The sequence below is a fragment of the Pan troglodytes genome, chromosome 11, assembly GCF_028858775.2.
Source record: "Pan troglodytes isolate AG18354 chromosome 11, NHGRI_mPanTro3-v2.0_pri, whole genome shotgun sequence".
In the NCBI taxonomy this organism is placed as follows: domain Eukaryota; kingdom Metazoa; phylum Chordata; class Mammalia; order Primates; family Hominidae; genus Pan; species Pan troglodytes.
This window is the reverse complement of record NC_072409.2, coordinates 62,461,677-62,480,635: the sequence shown is the minus strand read 5'-3', so window position 1 is coordinate 62,480,635 and position 18,959 is coordinate 62,461,677. Positions and strand designations below refer to the sequence as shown.

At 38.3% G+C, this 18,959-nt stretch overlaps 1 protein-coding gene across 14 annotated transcripts in view; it reads right to left on the bottom strand.

Annotated features, from left to right (window-relative positions):
* Nucleotides 1-383: 383 nt before the first annotated feature.
* C9H9orf85 (chromosome 9 C9orf85 homolog) overlaps nt 384-18,959 on the bottom strand; it is a 74,663-nt gene continuing 56,087 nt past the window's right edge. For 4 of the 14 annotated variants that reach the window (XR_010148680.1, XR_010148681.1, XM_063787771.1 and 1 more), the window contains 2 exons: nt 14,696-14,809; nt 12,872-13,634 (listed from right to left, as the gene is read on the bottom strand). Coding sequence is in view for 8 of the 14 variants with exons in the window: in XM_063787771.1 (XP_063643841.1) it covers nt 13,484-13,634; nt 14,696-14,809 (265 nt within the window). In the remaining 6 variants the exon portion in view is untranslated. Of the gene's footprint in view, nt 3,650-5,882; nt 6,278-9,083; nt 9,433-12,871; nt 13,635-14,695; nt 14,810-18,959 lie in introns of those variants that run through there. The other 10 variants (XR_682244.5, XR_010148682.1, XR_008537059.2 and 7 more) reach the window with 8 other exon arrangements.

Below are 18,959 nucleotides of genomic sequence, written 5' to 3'. Positions count from 1 at the left end.
TCCACCTGAGGATTACATTTTATTTTTTGTAAATCTTTACTACTAACAAGTAACACATATACAGTAAAGTGTGCAAATTTAAGAGTATGGCTCAGTGTATATATATATTTATGTGCAGTGTGTGTATATGTACTTAACTATCATCAGATCGAGAAGTAGAACATTTCTAGCACTCTGGAAGGTTCCCTTGTGCTCTCTTCTAATTATTACCACCCTACCCCCAAGGGTAATCACTATTCTGACCTCAATCACCATAGATTAGTTTTACCTGTGTTTGATTTTCACTTAAAGGAATGATACGATATTACTTCTTTTGTGTCCAGTTCTTTTTGGTTCATTATGTTGTGAGATTCAGCCATGTTATAATGCACATCACTAGTTCATTTCTTTTTATTGCTAAAGAGTATTTTATTGTAAATATATATCACAATTCTTTATTCTTTCTGTCATTTATGGGCATTTAATTTCTTTGAATAAATTTAACAAGTTGCAAATGAATATTTAGCAAATTGCACTCAGATTAAAATAACAAAATAATCTCTTATCAGAAGCTAAGAAATACATTTTCCTCCTCCTCATCCATATCCAAAGACGGTTCTGAAAATGCCTTTTCTTCTCTATTATAGCAACACCTAGTGGCTTGAGAAGGCCAGGTCTAGAGGTATGCATTTATGGCTGGGAAACACTGACCTTTAGTTTTGAAGACCTCAGATAGCACCTAGACGTCGACTATAACCACATAACAATGGTCCCCATCTGAAACCATTTAAGTCAGAATCTTTGGAGGAAGAGGCCAGGATTGGTAGGTTATAAAAGTTGCCCAGATGATTTTAATGTGCAGCCAAGGCTAAGAGCTACTTATCTAGACCAGTGGTTTGCAAACTTTTGTCAAATAATCAGAATCGCGTTTCAAACACAGATTGCTGGGCCCCGCCCACAGAGTATGTTTCAGTAGGTCTAGGGCAGAGCCCAAGAATTTGCATTTCTAACAAGTTTCCCAGGTAATATTGATGCTGCTAGTCCAGAAACCACATGATAAGAACCACCGATCTAGACTAAGTCTGTTATTTAACGCAAGAAAAAAACTGCAGGCCAGACAGTTGAAGCAATTTGCTGGAGTCATGGAGTCAGATAGTGACAAAGCTGTAACTAGAACAAAGGCCTCACAATTACTTTCCTCTCATCAGATATATCTAAGCTTGGATACTGCTGAATGTTATGCCATTTGAAGCTATGTAAAGAGATCACTCCCCCGCAATAAAAATGTAAAACAAATAGATGTTTGGAGAGGTGGGTGAGGTAACTCTTTTCCATAAACGTATTTGCAAAAACGTAAACATCCTGAGAAAGCGGAAGCAGAACACATACACGAGGACCAGTACTTGATGAGGACAAGAGAGATGGGAAACAGGCTGTGGAGTTCCTTTCGGCACCCTGAATGTTAACCCCTGCTCAGGAAAGGGTGCATCTGTCTTCATCATGCCTCTCTCTCCTCCCCTCCTCCAGCCACCTCCCAAAGGCAGAGCTGCCGCAACCTGCCTGGCCCATGTGGTGGCAAGTCACCCAGTCAGGAGACACCCTGGCCAGTAGTTTATCTCTTTCTTCCACATCTCTGCTATAACACAAGATTTACTGTGTTGCTGTATTTTCCCATGACTCCTAAATCTCACTCACACTTGCCCCTTACAATAAGATTTTCCCAAATATGGCTGGCTTGTCTCCAACAGTTGTGGCCCACATCTGCCAGTTAGACAGCCCTGTGCCTGAGTCTGTAGCGCAACAGCTGTGGGGCTGGGTGTGAGCCTGTCCTCCTAGCTATGCTAAGCATGCTGTAATGACACACTACCCTGGCAGCTTGGACCTTTCCCTGCTGAGCCATTTTGGCCTGCCTTAGTGGCTCCCTGAACTGTATCAGGGTGTCACATGGCAGGAGAGCTTTGCCCGTGGAGCTGGGGAATCTGTATTTTAAATACATGTTACAGGTGATTCTAAAGTACACTTCTGGGAAGTGTGGACATTTTCAGCTCAGGATTTAAGAAGGAACTGATTTATTCTACCAATGGGAACAGAGAAGAGAAAAAGGAAACTGCATCAACCAGAGATTGCAGGTGCAGAGCATTCTCATGTAAGATATTTAAAAAACTGTTTTCTGCAGAAAAAAACTGATGAAGATTAATTTTTGAATAAGGACATATGCAAAGACTTAAGGACTGTCTGCTATGGAATAAAAGGCAGCCAGTCTAGTGGTGGACAAGAGCAACTTGAGGGGGAAGAAACCCCAAACAGAACAAAACAAAGAGGGTCTAGAATATACCAAAACGATCTCTGCAACTACAGTGGTTACATCAACAGTTTCTTAGGAAAAATCGGGCTAATACCAAAATTCACATTTTGGCTTTGATGGTTTGCTGTATAAACAGTTTTCATCATTAAAGGAAGGTCCAGTTATTCTTTTTTTCTTTCACAAAGTCCCTCATTGAATCACCTCCTCCTTCCAGCATGTTTGTTTATTTACATACATACAGAGACACAAGTACATACATACATATATCCTATTACTGGCATCTCACTTTGACTTAAAGATGATGAAAGCCATTTCAGTCACTATCTCAGGGGATGCCACTTCCCTTACCTCCCCTGTCACGTTGGACATACCCACAATAGACCCAATACAGAAGAAAACAAAAATTCTCTACAGTTTTGTAAATGATGCAGTATGTGCCCAGGCGTGGCAGCTTCAGGAGTCCAAACCTCTGTCAATACCAGGATTATTATCCACACCGTTAGTTTCTTAATGTGAAGGATATCTTAAAATTGATGTATAACACATTACAGACAGTGAGAAAATATTTCCAAATTATATCTGATAAAGGACTTGTATCTAGAATATATATAAAAGACTCATAACTCAATGGTAAGAAAACAACCCAATTTTTAAAATGGGCAACACATCTGAATAGACATTTCACCAGTGAAGATATAGGAATGGCTAATAAACACATGAAAAGATGTTCAGTTGGCTGGGTGCAGTGGCTCACGCCTGTAAGCCCAGCACTTTGGGAGGCCTAGTGCGGTGGATCACAAGGTCAGTAGATGGAGACCATCCTGGCCAACATTGTGAAAACCTGTTTCTACTAAAAATACAAAAATTAGCTGGGCATGGTGGTGTGTGCCTGTAATCCCAGCTACTTGGGAGGCTGAGGCAGGAGAATCACTTGAACCTAGGAGGCAGAGGTTGCATTGAGCTGAAATGGTGCCACTGCACTCCAGCCCGGGCTGTAGAGCAAGACTCCATCTCAAAAAACAAGGAAAAAAAAAAGAAAAGAAAAGATGCTCAGTCAATATCATGAGTCATTAGAAATATACAAATTAGGCCAGGCATGATGGCTCACACCTGTAATTCCAGCACTTTGGGAGGTTGAGGCAGGCAGATCATGAGGTCAGGAGTTCGAGACCGGCCTGGCCAACATAGTGAAACCCCATCTCTACTAAAAATACAAAGATTAGCCGGGCATGGTGGTGTGCGCCTGTAGTCCCAGCTACTCGAGAGGCTGAGGCAGGAGAATCACTTGAACCAGGGAGGCGGAGGTTGTGGTGAGCCAAGATCCTGCCACTGCACTCCAGCCTGGGCAACAGAGGGAGACTCCATCTGAAAAAAAAAAAAAAAAAAAAAAAAAAGAAATATACAAATTAAAACCACAGTGAGACTTCACACACACTAGAATGACAATAAATCAAAATGCACTGACAATTACAAGTGTTGGCGAGGATCTTGAGCCTCCTCAGTGTGGAGTCCTCACAAAGCTCTAGGATTATAAAAGGGTGCAGCTATTACCACAAGTTTGGTGGTTCCTTAAAAACTAAATATGAATTTACCACACAATCCAGCAATCTAATCTCCCTCTTAGGTATATATATCCAAGAAAAATGAAAACATATGTCCACACAAAGAGTTTGCATGCAAATGTTCACAACAGTATCATTCATAATAGCCCAAAGTGGAAACAATCCAAATTTGAAGGGGTAAACAAAATTAGTATGTCCATACAATGGAATGCTATTCAGAAAAAAAAAAAAATGATGAACTATCGGTACATGTTTTAACATGGCTCTACCTCAAAAATGTCATGTAAAGTGAATGGAGCTAGACTCAAAGACTACATATTTTATGATGTCATTTATATGAAAGGTTCATAAAAGGCAATTTTATGGACACACAAAAGATTAAGTTGCTTGGGGCTGGGGAGTGGGAATGGGGAGTGGCTACAAATGAGCATGAGGGATCATTTTGGGATGATGGAAATGTTCTAAAACTGGATTGTGGTGATAAATGCACAATGCTTGTCTATTTACCAAATCATTAAATTATACACTTAAAATTGGTGAGTCTTATACATGTAAATTATGCCTCGATAAAGCATTTTAAAAATATAGAGACAATTATCACTATGAAAAAAGCTTTCATACAATTTAACTGACTTTACAGCACAATGAAGGCTGGTATTTTTATCAGTAATTCCCAACCATTTCCAGGCCAAGAATTCCTTTTTAACAGCAAAAAAATCATAGCCTCACAATAGTTAAATTGAACCTTAAGCATAAATTGAGGAAATACATAATTTCAGGAATACTGTGATAATTTTAATTGAATTTGGACTTAACTAATCACATCTACTACATATAAAAATAGAATATAAATAGCAAGATATAGTAGTCAGTCTACTAACAATGTTAAGTGCAGATATAGAATCACCAGCTCCTCCATACAGGTGGGGTCTCACTCAAGGGACAGTGACCCCTGAGTTGAAACTCCTTCTAAAGCTTCCAACTCCTTAATGCAGCAGTGAACCAAGAAAAGCAAAATTGCTGCTTTAAGTTCAATTCCATGATGTTTTTAGTCATCTCTGCAATTAATTTACAGCTGGGAAGAACATGATTTATTTTTTGGACTAGAAGCATGTCCCATGTGTGGGCAAAATTTACTTGACAAGTGGATCATAGAAAAAGAGGATGCTGTATGACTGGAAAAATATACAGAGGTTGACTGGTTAGATGCTGGTCCAAACATACTATGGAGCTGTTTTGTGGATTCCTGATTTGTCTCTAATCTATCCCCTAGGGCCCATTTCAGTTGTACCTGCTTGTGTAACCACACAGCTACAATGCAAACTTTATATCAAATGTTCATGACCCTGCAGAGACAGCCTGGCCCCTTACTGTGGCTTGCTTCCTCTGGGATTTTCATTTTCTGTTGGATATCCTCTCACATTTACGGACAGTAGTATAGCATCATTAAGCATTTCCAGCATTACCAGTTGAGGATTTCCCACACATAAATCACTTAATAGGATCTGAAGTGTACTATTTCCATGGCCAAGAAAGGGATTCCAAAATTGTTTCCAAATTATTTATGAAACACTTGTTTGTTTCAGTAAGTCTTGTTTTTGTCACTGTCCACTGGCAGCCACTCACACTGCACCTGCCTTGTGTCAGCTGGCAGCCACAAGTGTTGCAGAGACGAGAAACATAGGAGAAACTTATTTTTAAACAGTGTGTAACTGTTTAGTTACACTTCTAAATAGTGAGCTCAGAATGTTTTTGGGTGAAGTATATAATATACTATTCTCCCTGTGTTTCCAGATTACTCATTATATGTTTTTCCAGAGTCACAATTGGACCTATTGCTTTAAATTTAGAGTACTTAGCCAGAAAACACATTGAGTACAGTACACTGTTGGGAAGTGTAAATAATATAGTTTTAAAAATCATTTTATCTTATGTTTCCTGACTTTGCGGACATGTTGTAATATCCTCTGCTAAGGGATGTCAGTTTTGTCCTGTTCTGGACTATCTTTTCTAACCTCAGCTGGTCACGGCAATTTCCCCAGGGCCAATTCATTTCCTTTTTCAGTTATTTAGGTCATTGTTCCCATGTTATGATTTTTCTTCACAACGGCAAAAGAAATAAATAACTCTTACAGATTAAAGAAAAAATATAGGCCAGGTGTAATGGCTTACACCTGTAATCCCAGCACTTTGGAAGGCTGAGATGGGTGGATCACTTGCAGTCAGGAGTTCGAGACCAGCCTGGCCAACATGGTGAAACCCTGTCTCTACTAAAAGTACAAAAATCAGCCGGGCATGGTGGCGCGCACCTGTGATCCTAGCTACTCTGAAGGCTGAGGCAGGAGAATCGCTTGAACCCGGGAGGTGGAGGTTGCAGTGAGCTGAGATTGTGCCACTGCACTCTAGCCTGGGTGACAGAGTGAGACTCCATCTCAAAAAAAAAAAAAAAAAAGAAAAAAGAAAAAGAATTTGTCACAATAAATTTGTAACTATATTAAACAAGTAAAAATAAAAAGTGGAATACATAAGGTCATACTGAATTATGCTAAAAATTTATTTGTAATTTAAAATGCAAATTTAGAATTTGAATAAAAGTTCAGTGTAATGGAGTATGTTTTTCTAATTCACTTTCTATTTTTAGTTCAATTTTGTAATTTTAAAATATCAATTTTTTGATCACTTGATTTACTCAAGTTCCTTGGTGTGTGTGTGATATCAATTATAGTTAGCAATAGTTATAGTTTTGACAAAGAAATAATGGACAGTTTATAAAGTTGTTACTGTCAATATTTTTTCTAAAGCTTGCTATTGCACTCACACCTTTATGGGTGGTATTATTTAAGGGTCTATAACTCAACAAGTATTAAAAACTGTGAATAGCAAGCCTGACTTTCCTGTATAAATGTTTTCATTGGAGGGGTTTGCTTCCGCCCTTTCAGTGTAATAGGAATTCCGTCTCCAGGTTTCTTTCTTTTACCTCCATCCAAGAGTTTCAAGATTACCTGCTTCCTACGCCCACAAAACCCCCTAGGATGATTTGAAAGGAATGTCTCAACCAAAAAGTATCAAGTAATATTTATAAACATCATGAAGAGAGTCCCTACTATGATAAGTGTTTTCTACATATTTAACACTCACAATAAGTTTACACTGTAGAAATTACAGCCCTCATTTTTCAAAGAAAGGCACACATAACATAACGTCACGAAGGTAAAGAAATGAGAACAGGGTCACAGCGGTGAGATTCAGATCATTCTGCCTCAGAGTGGTTTTATCTACTACTCTTGTTTAAGTCAAGATTTATATTGTTTCATTTTAAGGCATGGATTTCATAACAATACATTACTACTAATTTATTTTTAAAAGTGTTATTAGTTTTTAATTGAGGTAAAACTGACATACAACTAAATAAGCAAAAAAAAATTTTTTTTTCTTGAGACGGAGTCTCGCTCTGTTGCCAGGCTGGAGTGCAGCGATGCAACCTCAGATCACTGCAACTTCCACCTCCTGGGTTCAAGCAATTCTCCTGCCTCAGCCTCCCGAGTAGCTGGGACTACAGGCATGTGCCACCATGCCCAGCTAATTTTCGTATTTTTAGTAGAGATGGGGTTTCACCATGTTGGCCAGGAAGGTCTAGATCTCTTGACCTCGTGACCTACCCACCTTGGCCTCCCAAAGTGCTGGGATTACAGGCCTGCACCACCATGCCCAGTCAAAATAAACAAATTTTAAGTGCTGAATTTTATATTTCTGTACCTGTGTAGCTACCACCTGGATCAAGATACAGATGATTTCAGCATTCCAGAAGTTCCCCTCTTATACACATTCCCAGTCAATACCACCTCCCCAAAGATAACCACTATTCTGATGTCTATCACCATAAGTTACTTAAAACGATTTCTGAACTTTGCATAATGCGGCCCATAAAGTATATAATATCTTGTGTCTGGATTCTTTTGCTCAAGGTATCTGTAAAAAAAACTATATTTTTAAAAATGTTAGTTACAACTTATGTTGAATTCAAAGACATTTGATCTACTTTAAAAATGAAAAAAAGTGACCGGGCGCAGTGGCTCATGCCTGTAATCTCAGCACTTTGGGAGGCTGAGGCAGGCAAATCACCTAAGGTCAGGAGTTTGAGACCAGCCTGGCCAACATTGCAAAACTCTGTCTCCATAAAAAATACAAAAATTAGCTGGGCATGGTGGCGGGCACCTGTAATCCCAGCTACTCGGGAGGCCGAAGCCAGAGAATCTCTTGAAACCGGGAGGCAGAGATTTCAGTGAGCTGAGATCGCGCCACTGCACTCCAGCCTGGGTGACACAGTGAGACTCCGTCTCAAAAAATTAAAAAGTTCATTTAAAATATTTAAATGATTTACATATAAATGTTTAATATTAAAATTTAATCCATATACTTCAAATTAACATTGCTAGAGGTTATAGAAATGTTTAAACCAAGTTTTGATGAAATACTGTACCACTTGTACCACTTAGTTTAAAGGTGCAACCACATTAAAGTTTCATGTATGAGATTTGGAAAGGTATGATTTTTTTTCAGTAGGTATGATGATTGACAAAATTGTGGGACTCACTAGCACAGAGATGAGTAAGCAATTCTAACCCCCTAGATTCCATCAGCGTAGCCAGTAAAAATTGTGGAAAGTGGTCCTGTAACATTCAGTATTGCTGACAAATCTGAACAATACGAGAGAAAAAAATTCTATGCCACAATTACAGGGCAATCATTCAATACAGGATTAATGTTACAAGGAAAGGAAAAGACCTAGAAAGAGGGGTAAAAGGAAGGGACAAAGTTGTGTTAAAGGTTAATATTGTTATATATTTCACTTAAGAAAAAAGTTTAGGATAATGGAATATTTATAACTTTGCATAAATGTGACATCTATCAGTTTTAATTTTACTTATAAATGTATAATGTGTATAAGATCTATCTTATATAAGATTTAGGTCTTACATATATAATCTTGTATACATGGTATATCAATTCTTCTTTTGCAGAATGTAATCAACCAACCAAATTGATAAGCCTTCATTACTAATGAATCATTTTTTGATACACTGATCTTTCTCTTTTTGCCATAGCACGTAAGTGCTATAAAATAGGGTTATAAAACTTGCTGAGGTATCAGCTGGGAATGCATTTGACTGAAAGTAACAGAATTTCTAATTAGCAACGGCTTATGCATTAAATGTCTAATGAGACATGTAATTAACTTTTTTTTTTTACAACAAAACTTTATTTAAAAACTTTTTTTTTACAGATACGGGTGCTTGAAAAAGCTCCGGACATGTAATTATCTTACAAGAATTCTAGAGGTGGGTGAGCCCAGGGCTCGTTAGTTCAGCAGCTTCACAATGTCAGGGCTCTGGATCACTGTCTCTGCAGCTCGTTTGGTATCCCTATCATGGCTGCAAGCTCTAGACATCATGTTTCCTCACAATCATATTCAGGTAGAAACAGCCTGTTAGAAAAGTGCTTTCTTCTTGTCAGTGAGGTAAGTCTTTTCCAGATTGTCTCAGCAGATTCCCCTCATATGCTGGATACTCCTAGTTGCAAGAGAGGCTGTGAAAGAGAAAACGTGACAAGGGGGGTACTATATTCTAGTATGTAGAGAAGTAAATAGGCATGGGAATGGCTTTTTGCCATATGCAGCTAATTGTTATTTGTTACAGTTGATGATCAGAATCACCTGAGGAGTTGGAAAAAAAAATCCTGGGCTATATTCCAGACCAAATGAACCACAATATCCCAGGAATAAGAATTTTCTTTTTTTTTTTTTTTTTTTTTTTTTTTTTTTTTTTGAGATGTAGTCTCGCTCTGTCGCCCAGGCTGGAGTGCAGTGGCGCGATCTCGGCTCACTGTAAGCTCCGCTTCCCGGGTTCATGCCATTCTCCTGCCTCAGCCTCGCAAGTAGCTGGGACTACAGGCGCCCGCCACCACGCCCGACTAATTTTTTGTATTTTTAGTAGAGATGGGGTTTCACCACGTTAGCCAGGATGGTCTCGATCTCCTGACCTCGTGATCCACCCGCCTCGGCCTCCCAAAGTACTGGGATTACAGGCATGAGCCACCGTGCCCAGCCAATAATTTTCTTAAAAGCTCCTCATGTAAGTTGTATGATCAGAGCTTTGGCACTTCTATAATAAAGCACTGTAATATTTCAGAATGTGTGAATGCAGTCTTGATATCCTCCTGCCAGATATCAAGGTGCAACAAATCAATGCACTACATTAAAGTGATTCATTTCATTAAAACAAAACAAAGCCTTCATCTCATTTCTGTATGTTATGATATAAACAGCTTTTGGACTAGAAGGGTTAATTCCTAAAAATATATGTAAAGGAACTAAATATAATAAAGTCTGCTTAAAATACAAAACAATCTTTCTTAGCACTGAGGAATGAAATGCAGCTATTAATATATGTCACTAGGTGATGCTCTTTGTTAAATTTTGTTCCTGGTAAAGTCATCTGAGGAATTAGTATTCATTCACATGGGAAAGAATTTATGGTAGGTCCAATAAGACTTTAGTTGGCTCCTTAATCACAAAAGTTAAATAGTCCAGAAAATAAGTTTATATGCAAAAAAGGAAAGCCATACAAATTTATGGGCAGAAAATTATTTCTTTTGAGACAGAGTTTCACTCTTGTTCCCCAGGCTGGAGTGCAATAGTGCTATCTTGGCTCACCACAACCTCTGCCTCTTGGGTTCAAGTGATTCTCCTGCCTCAGCCTCCGGACTAGCTGGGATTACAGGGATGCGCCACCAGGCCTGGCTAATTTTGTGTTTTTAGTAGAGATGGGGTTTCTCTGCGTTGGTCAGGCTGGTCTCGAACTCCCGACCTCAGGTGATCCGTCTGCCTTGGCCTCCAAAAGTGCTAGGATTACAGGCGTGAGCCAACGCGCCCAGCGGGACAGAACATTTCAGTCAGGCTATATGTTTAGAATACTGAGACTTTCAAATTGTGAAGATAGTATTTCTATTCATTTTTGTCTCCACTTTCTTTTTTTTTTTGAGATGGAGTCTTGCTCTGGTCACCCAGGCTGGAGTGCAATGGCGCGATCTTGGCTCACTGCAACCTTTGCTTACCGGGTTCAAGCGATTCTCCTGCCTCAGCCTCCCGAGTAGCTGGGATTGCAGGCACCTGCTACCACACCTGGCTAGTTTTTGTTATTTTTAGTAGGGTTTCACCATGTTGGGCAGGTTGGTCTCAAACTCCTGACCTCAGGTGATCTACCTGCCTTGGCCTCCCAAAGTGCTGGGATTACAGGCATGAGCCAACTCACCCAGCCTTCACTTTCTTTCATGTCTTGATAAGATTTTATATTTTTGTTGACAGAGTTCTTGAATACTTTTTGATGTATTCCCAGGTAATATTTTCTGATGTCACTGAAATGTTATCTATGTCTGCACTTTTTTTATGCTGAAATATTTTACAGTAAATTAGTATTACATCCTTAAGTATTTCAGTATGGATTTCTAAAATAACATTCCACTTAAATTATTCCCTAATATCACCTATTATCAAAAGTGAAATAGCCAATAAACACAAAAAGGGGCTCAAGCTTATTTGTAATTAGAAATACAATTATTAAGACAAAGAGATACTATTGCACACATATTCAACTGGCAGAAATTTAAAAGTCTGATACCAAGTGTTAGAAAGGATGCAGAGTGCTGAAATTCTAATCCATTTCTATGAACGAGGGGATAAAATCTCTCCGGAAAAGTTTTGTTTTACATAGCAAAAGTGAAGATGCATCGACCTGATTCCCTCTACCACTGCTAGACACATACCTAACAGAAATGCACAGGTCTACCAACAGACACATGTAACAATGCTCATGCTAGTATTGATGTAACAGGAAAAATTTGAGATAACTCAAATGTCTCTCAACGTTAGAAAAAACAAACTATGGGCCAGATGTGGAGGCTCATGTCTGTAATTCCAGCATTTCGGGAGGCCAAGGTGGGTGGATCGCTTGAGGCCAGGAGTTCGAGACCACCTGGCCAACATGGTGAAACCTCGTCTCTACTAAAAATACAAAAATTACCCAGGCGTGGTGGCACAGGCCTGCAGTCCCCGCTACTAGGGAGGCTAAGGCAGGAGAATCACTTGAACCCGGGAGGTGGAGGCTGCAGTGAACCGAGATCATGCCACTGCACTCTACCTGGGCAACAGAGCGAGACTCCATCTCAAAAAAAAAAAAAAGTAAAATAAAAAATAAAAAATATGGCCTGGCATGGTGGCTCACACCTGTAATCCCAGCACTGTGGGAGGCCGAGGCAGGTGGATCACCTGAAGTCAGGAGTTCAAGACCAGCCTGGTCAACATGGTGAAACCCCGTCTCTACTAAAAAGACAAAGATCAGCTGGGCGTGGTGGCAGGCACCTGTAATCTCAGCTACTTGGGAGGCTGAGGCAGGAGAATCGCTTGAACCCAGGAGGTGGAGGTTGCAGTGAGCCGAGATTGCGCCATTGCACTCCAGCCTGTGCAACAAGAGTGAAACTCTGTCTCAGAAAAATAAATAAAATTAAAGAAATAAAAAAATAAAAAACATAATAAAAAAAAGAAGAGTTAAAAAAAAAAAAACAAAACAAAACCCAGACCAAGCTAATTTATATTGTTTAGGAGTACAAACATGGGTAGTAAAAAAATTAAGACAATAATGATCAAAATTCAGAATAGTGCCAACTATGGAAAGAAAGATGAACTTTTGCTGAGGGAGAGCCTCACTGGGGTGTCCTGATGCTGGCAGTTTCCCCACCGAGGTGTGTAAATGCATGAACTTTCCTTTATAATTATTTATTATAAAAAATGCATACACTTATAAAGTGTATAAATTATATGCACTTTTTCTGTATGTATATTTCACAAGTGAAAAAAGTTAAAATGTGATGAAATATATAAAAATACAAAGCAGAATTGCTATACGCTTATTAAACATTATTTTGAAAAAATTGCTTTTACTTTGTAAAAATTAAACATAAGTGACAGGGCTTTTGCTATGAGTCATTTATTTGAGATCATTTATCAAAAGGCACTTACTGAGGACCAATTTTTGAGGCAATGTAATAATGTTATTTTATTTTTACATGAGCTAGTTCTTATACAACCATCAATTCTGAATCTTGTTTAGTTTGATGTTAAGTAATATAAACAATTTATATTGTTCATGTATGAAATTTGTCTTTTTCATACCTTTTTCTGATTTCCTCATTAGGATTTCAAATATCTTTTGGAAAATACTCAAAGCCAAAAGGTGGTCAGAATTTCACATTCTAAATTGACTTTTTATTTTATTTTTTTTGAGACAGAGTCTCACTCTGTCACCCAGGCTGGAGTGTAATGGCACGAACTCAGCTCACTTCAATCTCCGCCTCCAGGGTTCAAGCAATCCTCCTGCCTCAGCCTCCCGAGTAGCTGGGATTACAGGCATGAGCCACCATGCCCAGCTAATTTTTTGTACTTTTAGTGGAGATGGGGTTTCGCCATGTTGGCCAGGCTGGTCTCGAACTCCTGACCTCAGGTGATCCACCCGCCTTGGCCTCCCAAAGTGTTGGGATTACAGGCGTGAGCCACTGTGCCCGGCAGACTTTTAACACAGTGATATTAATTCATTTGATGGTCTCCTCCTGTGTCTTCTAAATCAATATCAAAATCTAAATCATCATCACTTTCTTCATTTCTTCTGCAGCTTCTTCTATGGTTGGAACTTAGATTATTTTCAGTATGTTCTATTTTTTCTGTTTCTTTATTCAACCTAAAGATGAAAGAAAAAATTTCTATTTATTTCCCAGGCTTTCATTATTTAACCATGTAGATTGAAAAGACTTTTACAACTACATTTCTTGAATAACAGAAACCTAATGAAGTAAGTATAAAGAAAAAGATCCACCTGGGAGTGGTGGCTCATGCCTGTAATCCCAGCACTTTGGGAGACCAAGGCGGGCAGATCACCTGAGGCCAGGGGTTCGAAACCAGCCTGGCCAACGTGGCAAAACCTCATTTCTACTAAAAATACAAAATTAGCTGGGTGCGGTGGTGCAAGCCTGTAATCCCAACTACTTGGGAGGCTGAGGCAGGAGAATCGTTTGAACTTGGGAGGCGGAGGTTGCAGTGAGCCAAGATCGTGCCATTGCACTCTAGCCTGGACAACAAGAGCGAAACTCCTCAAAAAAAAAAAATCATTGAACGCTAACTTGAGATCCAACCAATTATAATACTATTGTCACTAAAGTAGGCTCAAATAAATTAATATATGATGTCTATTAAAAGAAAAGTTGTTAAATAATGTGTAATTCTTTTGTAATGAATATGAATCTCACACAAATATTTTATTTTCTTAAAAATATAGTTTCACTTTTATTGTAATGATAGAAAAATAATTTTAAAAGTCTATATTAGTTTGACATACAACTTAAGTCTAAGAGTTATGGATCACGGATCATCTCTTTTTTTTTTTTTTTGAGATGGAGTCCCACTATGTTACCCAGGCTGGAGTGCAGTGGCACGATCTCAGCTCACTGCAACCTCTGCCCCCCAAGTTCAAGCGATTCTCCTGCCTCAGCCTCCCGAGTAATTGGGATTACAGGCGCCTGCCACTGTGCCCGGCTAATTTTTTTGTATTTTTAGTAGAGATGAGGTTTCACCATCTTGGCCAGCCTGGTCTTGAACTCCTGACCTCGTGATCCACCTGCCTCGGCCTCCCAAAGTATTGGGATTACAGGCGTGAGCCACTGCGCCTGGCAAGGATCATCTCTTAAAAGAAATTCATGTATCAATCACTAAGAGTAAAATTCAAACATAAAAGGAAACACTCACGGAATAACAATGTCTTCTTTCTTTCCACATTTTGCGCAAACTTCAAGTTCACAGGCACATGGCCTACACATTATGTGATAAGAATCCTTCACTGTCTTTTGTAAACATTTGACACTAAAATAAAAAATAAAATGTTAACTTCTATTTATTTCAGACTTATTTGATAAAATAAGATGTGTCTAAATGTATAGTTAAAAAGCCTAAGAAATCAAAATTCCTAGATTTCAATTTCAGGTGTTTATCTTATGTCACTCTAAATTAATTATATCAAATTTCCAGATAACAGTTTACAGCTGCAGAATAAAACTGCTGGATATTTATCCACTCTTAAAATTTTTTAAAGTGTCACTAAAAATGTGTTAAAACAAGATCAATATACAAAACTCAACTGTATTTCTATATACTACCAATAAACAATCTACCAAAGAATAAAGGAATAAATCCAATAAAAGAAGTGCAAGACCAATACACTGAAAATTACAAAACATCACTGAAAGAAACTAAAGACCTAACTATACGGAAAGACATCCCATATTTTATATGAAAAGACTTAATATTGTAGGCTGCGAGTAGTGCTCAGGCCTGTAATCCCACCAGTTTGGGAGGCTGAGGCGGGCAGATCACCTGAGATCAGGAGTTCGAGACCAGTCTGGCCAACATGGTGAAACCCCACCTCTACTAAAAATACACAAATTTAGCTGGGTGTGGTGGCATGCCTGGGAGATGTGCCACAGTACTTCAGCCTGGGCAAGAGTGGGACTCCATCTCAGGAAAAAAAAAAAAAAGACAATATTGAGAATATTGAGAAGATAGCAATACTCCCCAAACTGATCTACAGATTCAAAGAACTCTCTATTAAAATTCCAGCTGGCTTTTTTGCAGAAATTGACAAGCTAATCCTAAAGTTCATACAGAAATTCTAGGGACCCAAGATAGCCAAAACAATCTTGAAAAGGAACAATAAAATGTGAGGATTCACATGTATTGATTTCAAAACACACTACAAACCTACAGTAACCCAGACTGTGTAGTACTGACATAAGAATAGACGTATATAGGTCATCAGAATAGAATTGAGAGTCTACAGGCAAAATAGTGGAAATATATTATGGATTTATAGACTATGTAAAAGTAAAATGTATGACAACAATAATATAAAATTGGCCGGGAGGAATTGAAAGTATATTATTATAAGGATTGTGAGGTACTTATTCTGTATGAACGTTATCAGCCAAAATGACAATTTTAGAACACTCTATACAAGAGCAATACATTGTCTTCAAGTATACATGGAACATTCTCTAAGATAGACCATATTCTGGGCCATAAAACCAACCTCAACATATTTTAAAAAAGAAAAAACTGGCCGGGTGCCGTGGCTCACGCCTATAATCCCAGCACGTTGGGAGGGCGAGGTGGGTGGATCACCTGAGGTCAGGAGTTTGAGACTAGCCTGGCCAACATGGTGAAACCCCGTCCCTACTAATAACACAAAAAAATTTAGCTGGGCATGGGGGAGCACATCTGTAATCTCAGCTACTTGAGAGGCTGAGGCAGGAGAATTGCTTGAACCCAAGAGGCGGAGGTTGCAGTGAGCTGAGATTGTGCCATTGCACTCCAGCCTGGGCGACAAGAGTGAAACTTTGTATGAAAAAAAAAGAAAAAACCCTGAAATTTATATAAAGTATATATCATCTTGCCACAGTGAAATTAACAAAAAATCAATAACAGAAAATATCTAGAAAATGCTCAAATATTTAGAAAATAAACAAAACACTTCTAAATAACCCACAGATCAAAGAGGAATTCACACACACAAAAAGAAAATATTTTGATTGAATGACAATGAAAATGCATCAAAACTTACAAAACGGAGCTAAAGAAGTCCTTGGGAAATTTATTTTAATACATGATTACAAATTATATTAAACAAAAAAGTTACCTAAACTTTTACCTTTAGAAAATAGAACAGTAAATTAAACTCAAAGCAAACAAACGGGTGCTGTAATAAGAACAGAATCAATGATATTGAAAACAGAAAAATAAAATCAATGCAGCCAAAAGCAGGCTCTTTGAAAAGATCAATATAATTCATAAACACATACACTGAAACATCAGGAATAAAAGATGGTACAGCACTATAGATCTAACAGACATTGAAAGAATAATAAGAGGCTGGGTGCAGTGGCTCATGCTGGTACTCCCAGCACTTTGGGAGGCTGAGGCAGGTGGATCACTTGAGGTCAGGAGATTGAGACCAGCCCAGCCAACATAGTGAAACCACATCTCTACTAAAAATACAAAAAATTAGCTGGGCATGGTGGTGTAATCCCAGCTACCTGGGAGGCTGAGACAGGAGAATCACTTGAACCTGGGAGGCAGAGGTTGCAGTGAGCCGAGATTGCACCACTGCACTCCAGCCTGGGTGCTAAATACAGTGAGTTCTAAGTTTCTCTTCAAAGAATCAGTATGTCAGTATGTTCAGTTCTTTGTTCTCCATTTTAAAGTTTAACTTCCTTGTTCTCTTCATCTCCTTGCCCCTAGTTTCAGTAAACAACCTTCCTGCCAGTTCTAATCAGTAGTACACATCTGTTCCCCTGGTCACCTGCTCTGACCTGAGTCACCTTTAGTCACCTGTTCCATAACCGTCTTTCCTGCCGAAACTGCTCACCCCGCCACTCTGGCTCATATCCCTGCTCTGTTTAAAATAGCCAGTTGGAATTAGCTTAGATTGTGTGGTCCAACCCTAGCCAATAGGGGAACGACACAGCAGTAGAGGCTACCTACGTCAGGGATAAGAACCCCTTCCCCTCCTTTGTTCAGGTGTACTCTTGCCACTGCTCCATCCGCGAGACACACCCTTCTATAGAAGTAAAATTGCCTTGCTGAGAAAATTTATGTTTGAATGCTATTTCTTTTGTGGCACTGAAAATTTATTTCTAACAAATGACAAAGCAAGACTCTGTCTCAAAAAACAAAGAATAATGGGAAAATTTTAGTATTAACTCTATGCATATAAGCCCAACAACTCTGTAGAAATAGCCAAATTTTTGCAAAGAAAGAATATCAAAACTCACTGAAGAAGAAATAAATACTCCTCTATCCATTAAAGAAAAATTTAATCATAACTCTAAAAAAACTCTCCTAATTTTTTTTTTTTTTTAAGGAAAACTCCAGGCCCAAATGGCTTTACTGGTAAATTCTATCAAATATTTAAGAAATAATACTGATCATATACAAATCCTTCCAGAAAAACAAATAGAAAGAAATATTTTTCAACTCATTTGATAAGGCTCTAATATCAAGACAAAAAAAAAGCAAACAAGAAAATGACAGATGAGTATTTCTAATGAACAAAGATGTAAAAATCCATGACAAAATGTTAGCAAATCAAATCCAGCAATATATAAACATCTTGCACACACGCTTGCTCACTCTCTCGCATGCTCATTCTCTTGCAAGCGCTCTCTCTCTCTCTCTCTCTATATATATATATGCACCAATGGATTTATCCTGGGAATACAAGGCTAATTCAATATATTCAAAGCCAATAAAAAAAATTCACTAAAGCAATGTTCTAAGAAAAACCATATGATGATGTTAATAGATGTGAAAAAAGCTTTACAGAAATATAACATCCGTTTATAACAACTCTCAGTAAACTATGAACTGAAGGAAACATTCTCAACCTAAAAACAGATAACTACAAAGAAACTACAGCTAATTTCCTACTTAATGATGAAAGACTGAATACCTTCCCTGTAAGATCAGAAACAAGGCAAGAATATCTGCTCTCACCACTCCTTTTCAGCGTGATATTGGAGGTCCTAAGCAGTGCAATAGCAGCCAAAAAAAAAAAAAAAAAAAAAAAAGGCCGTAGAGATTGAAAAGAAGAAATAAGTGTCTTTATTTAGAAGAAAAAATCATTGTCTATATAGAAAACACCAATGAATCTATTTTTTAAAATGTACTGGACATAAACAGTGAGTTTAATAAAATCACAATATATGGGGTCAGTAAACAAACATAAACTGTATTTTTGTATTTCTAGCAATGATTAATTACTTTGTATAAGAAAAAGCAAAGAAATTATAACAGCCAAAAGAGTTATGAAAATGAAAAATGAGGTTGGAGAATTCTCACTATGTGATTTCAAGACTTATCACAAGGTAGTGATCAAGGTAGTGTAGTACTGGTGAAAGGACACACAGATCAATGGAATAAAGACCAGAAACAGACCCACGTACATATATGACCAACTGAT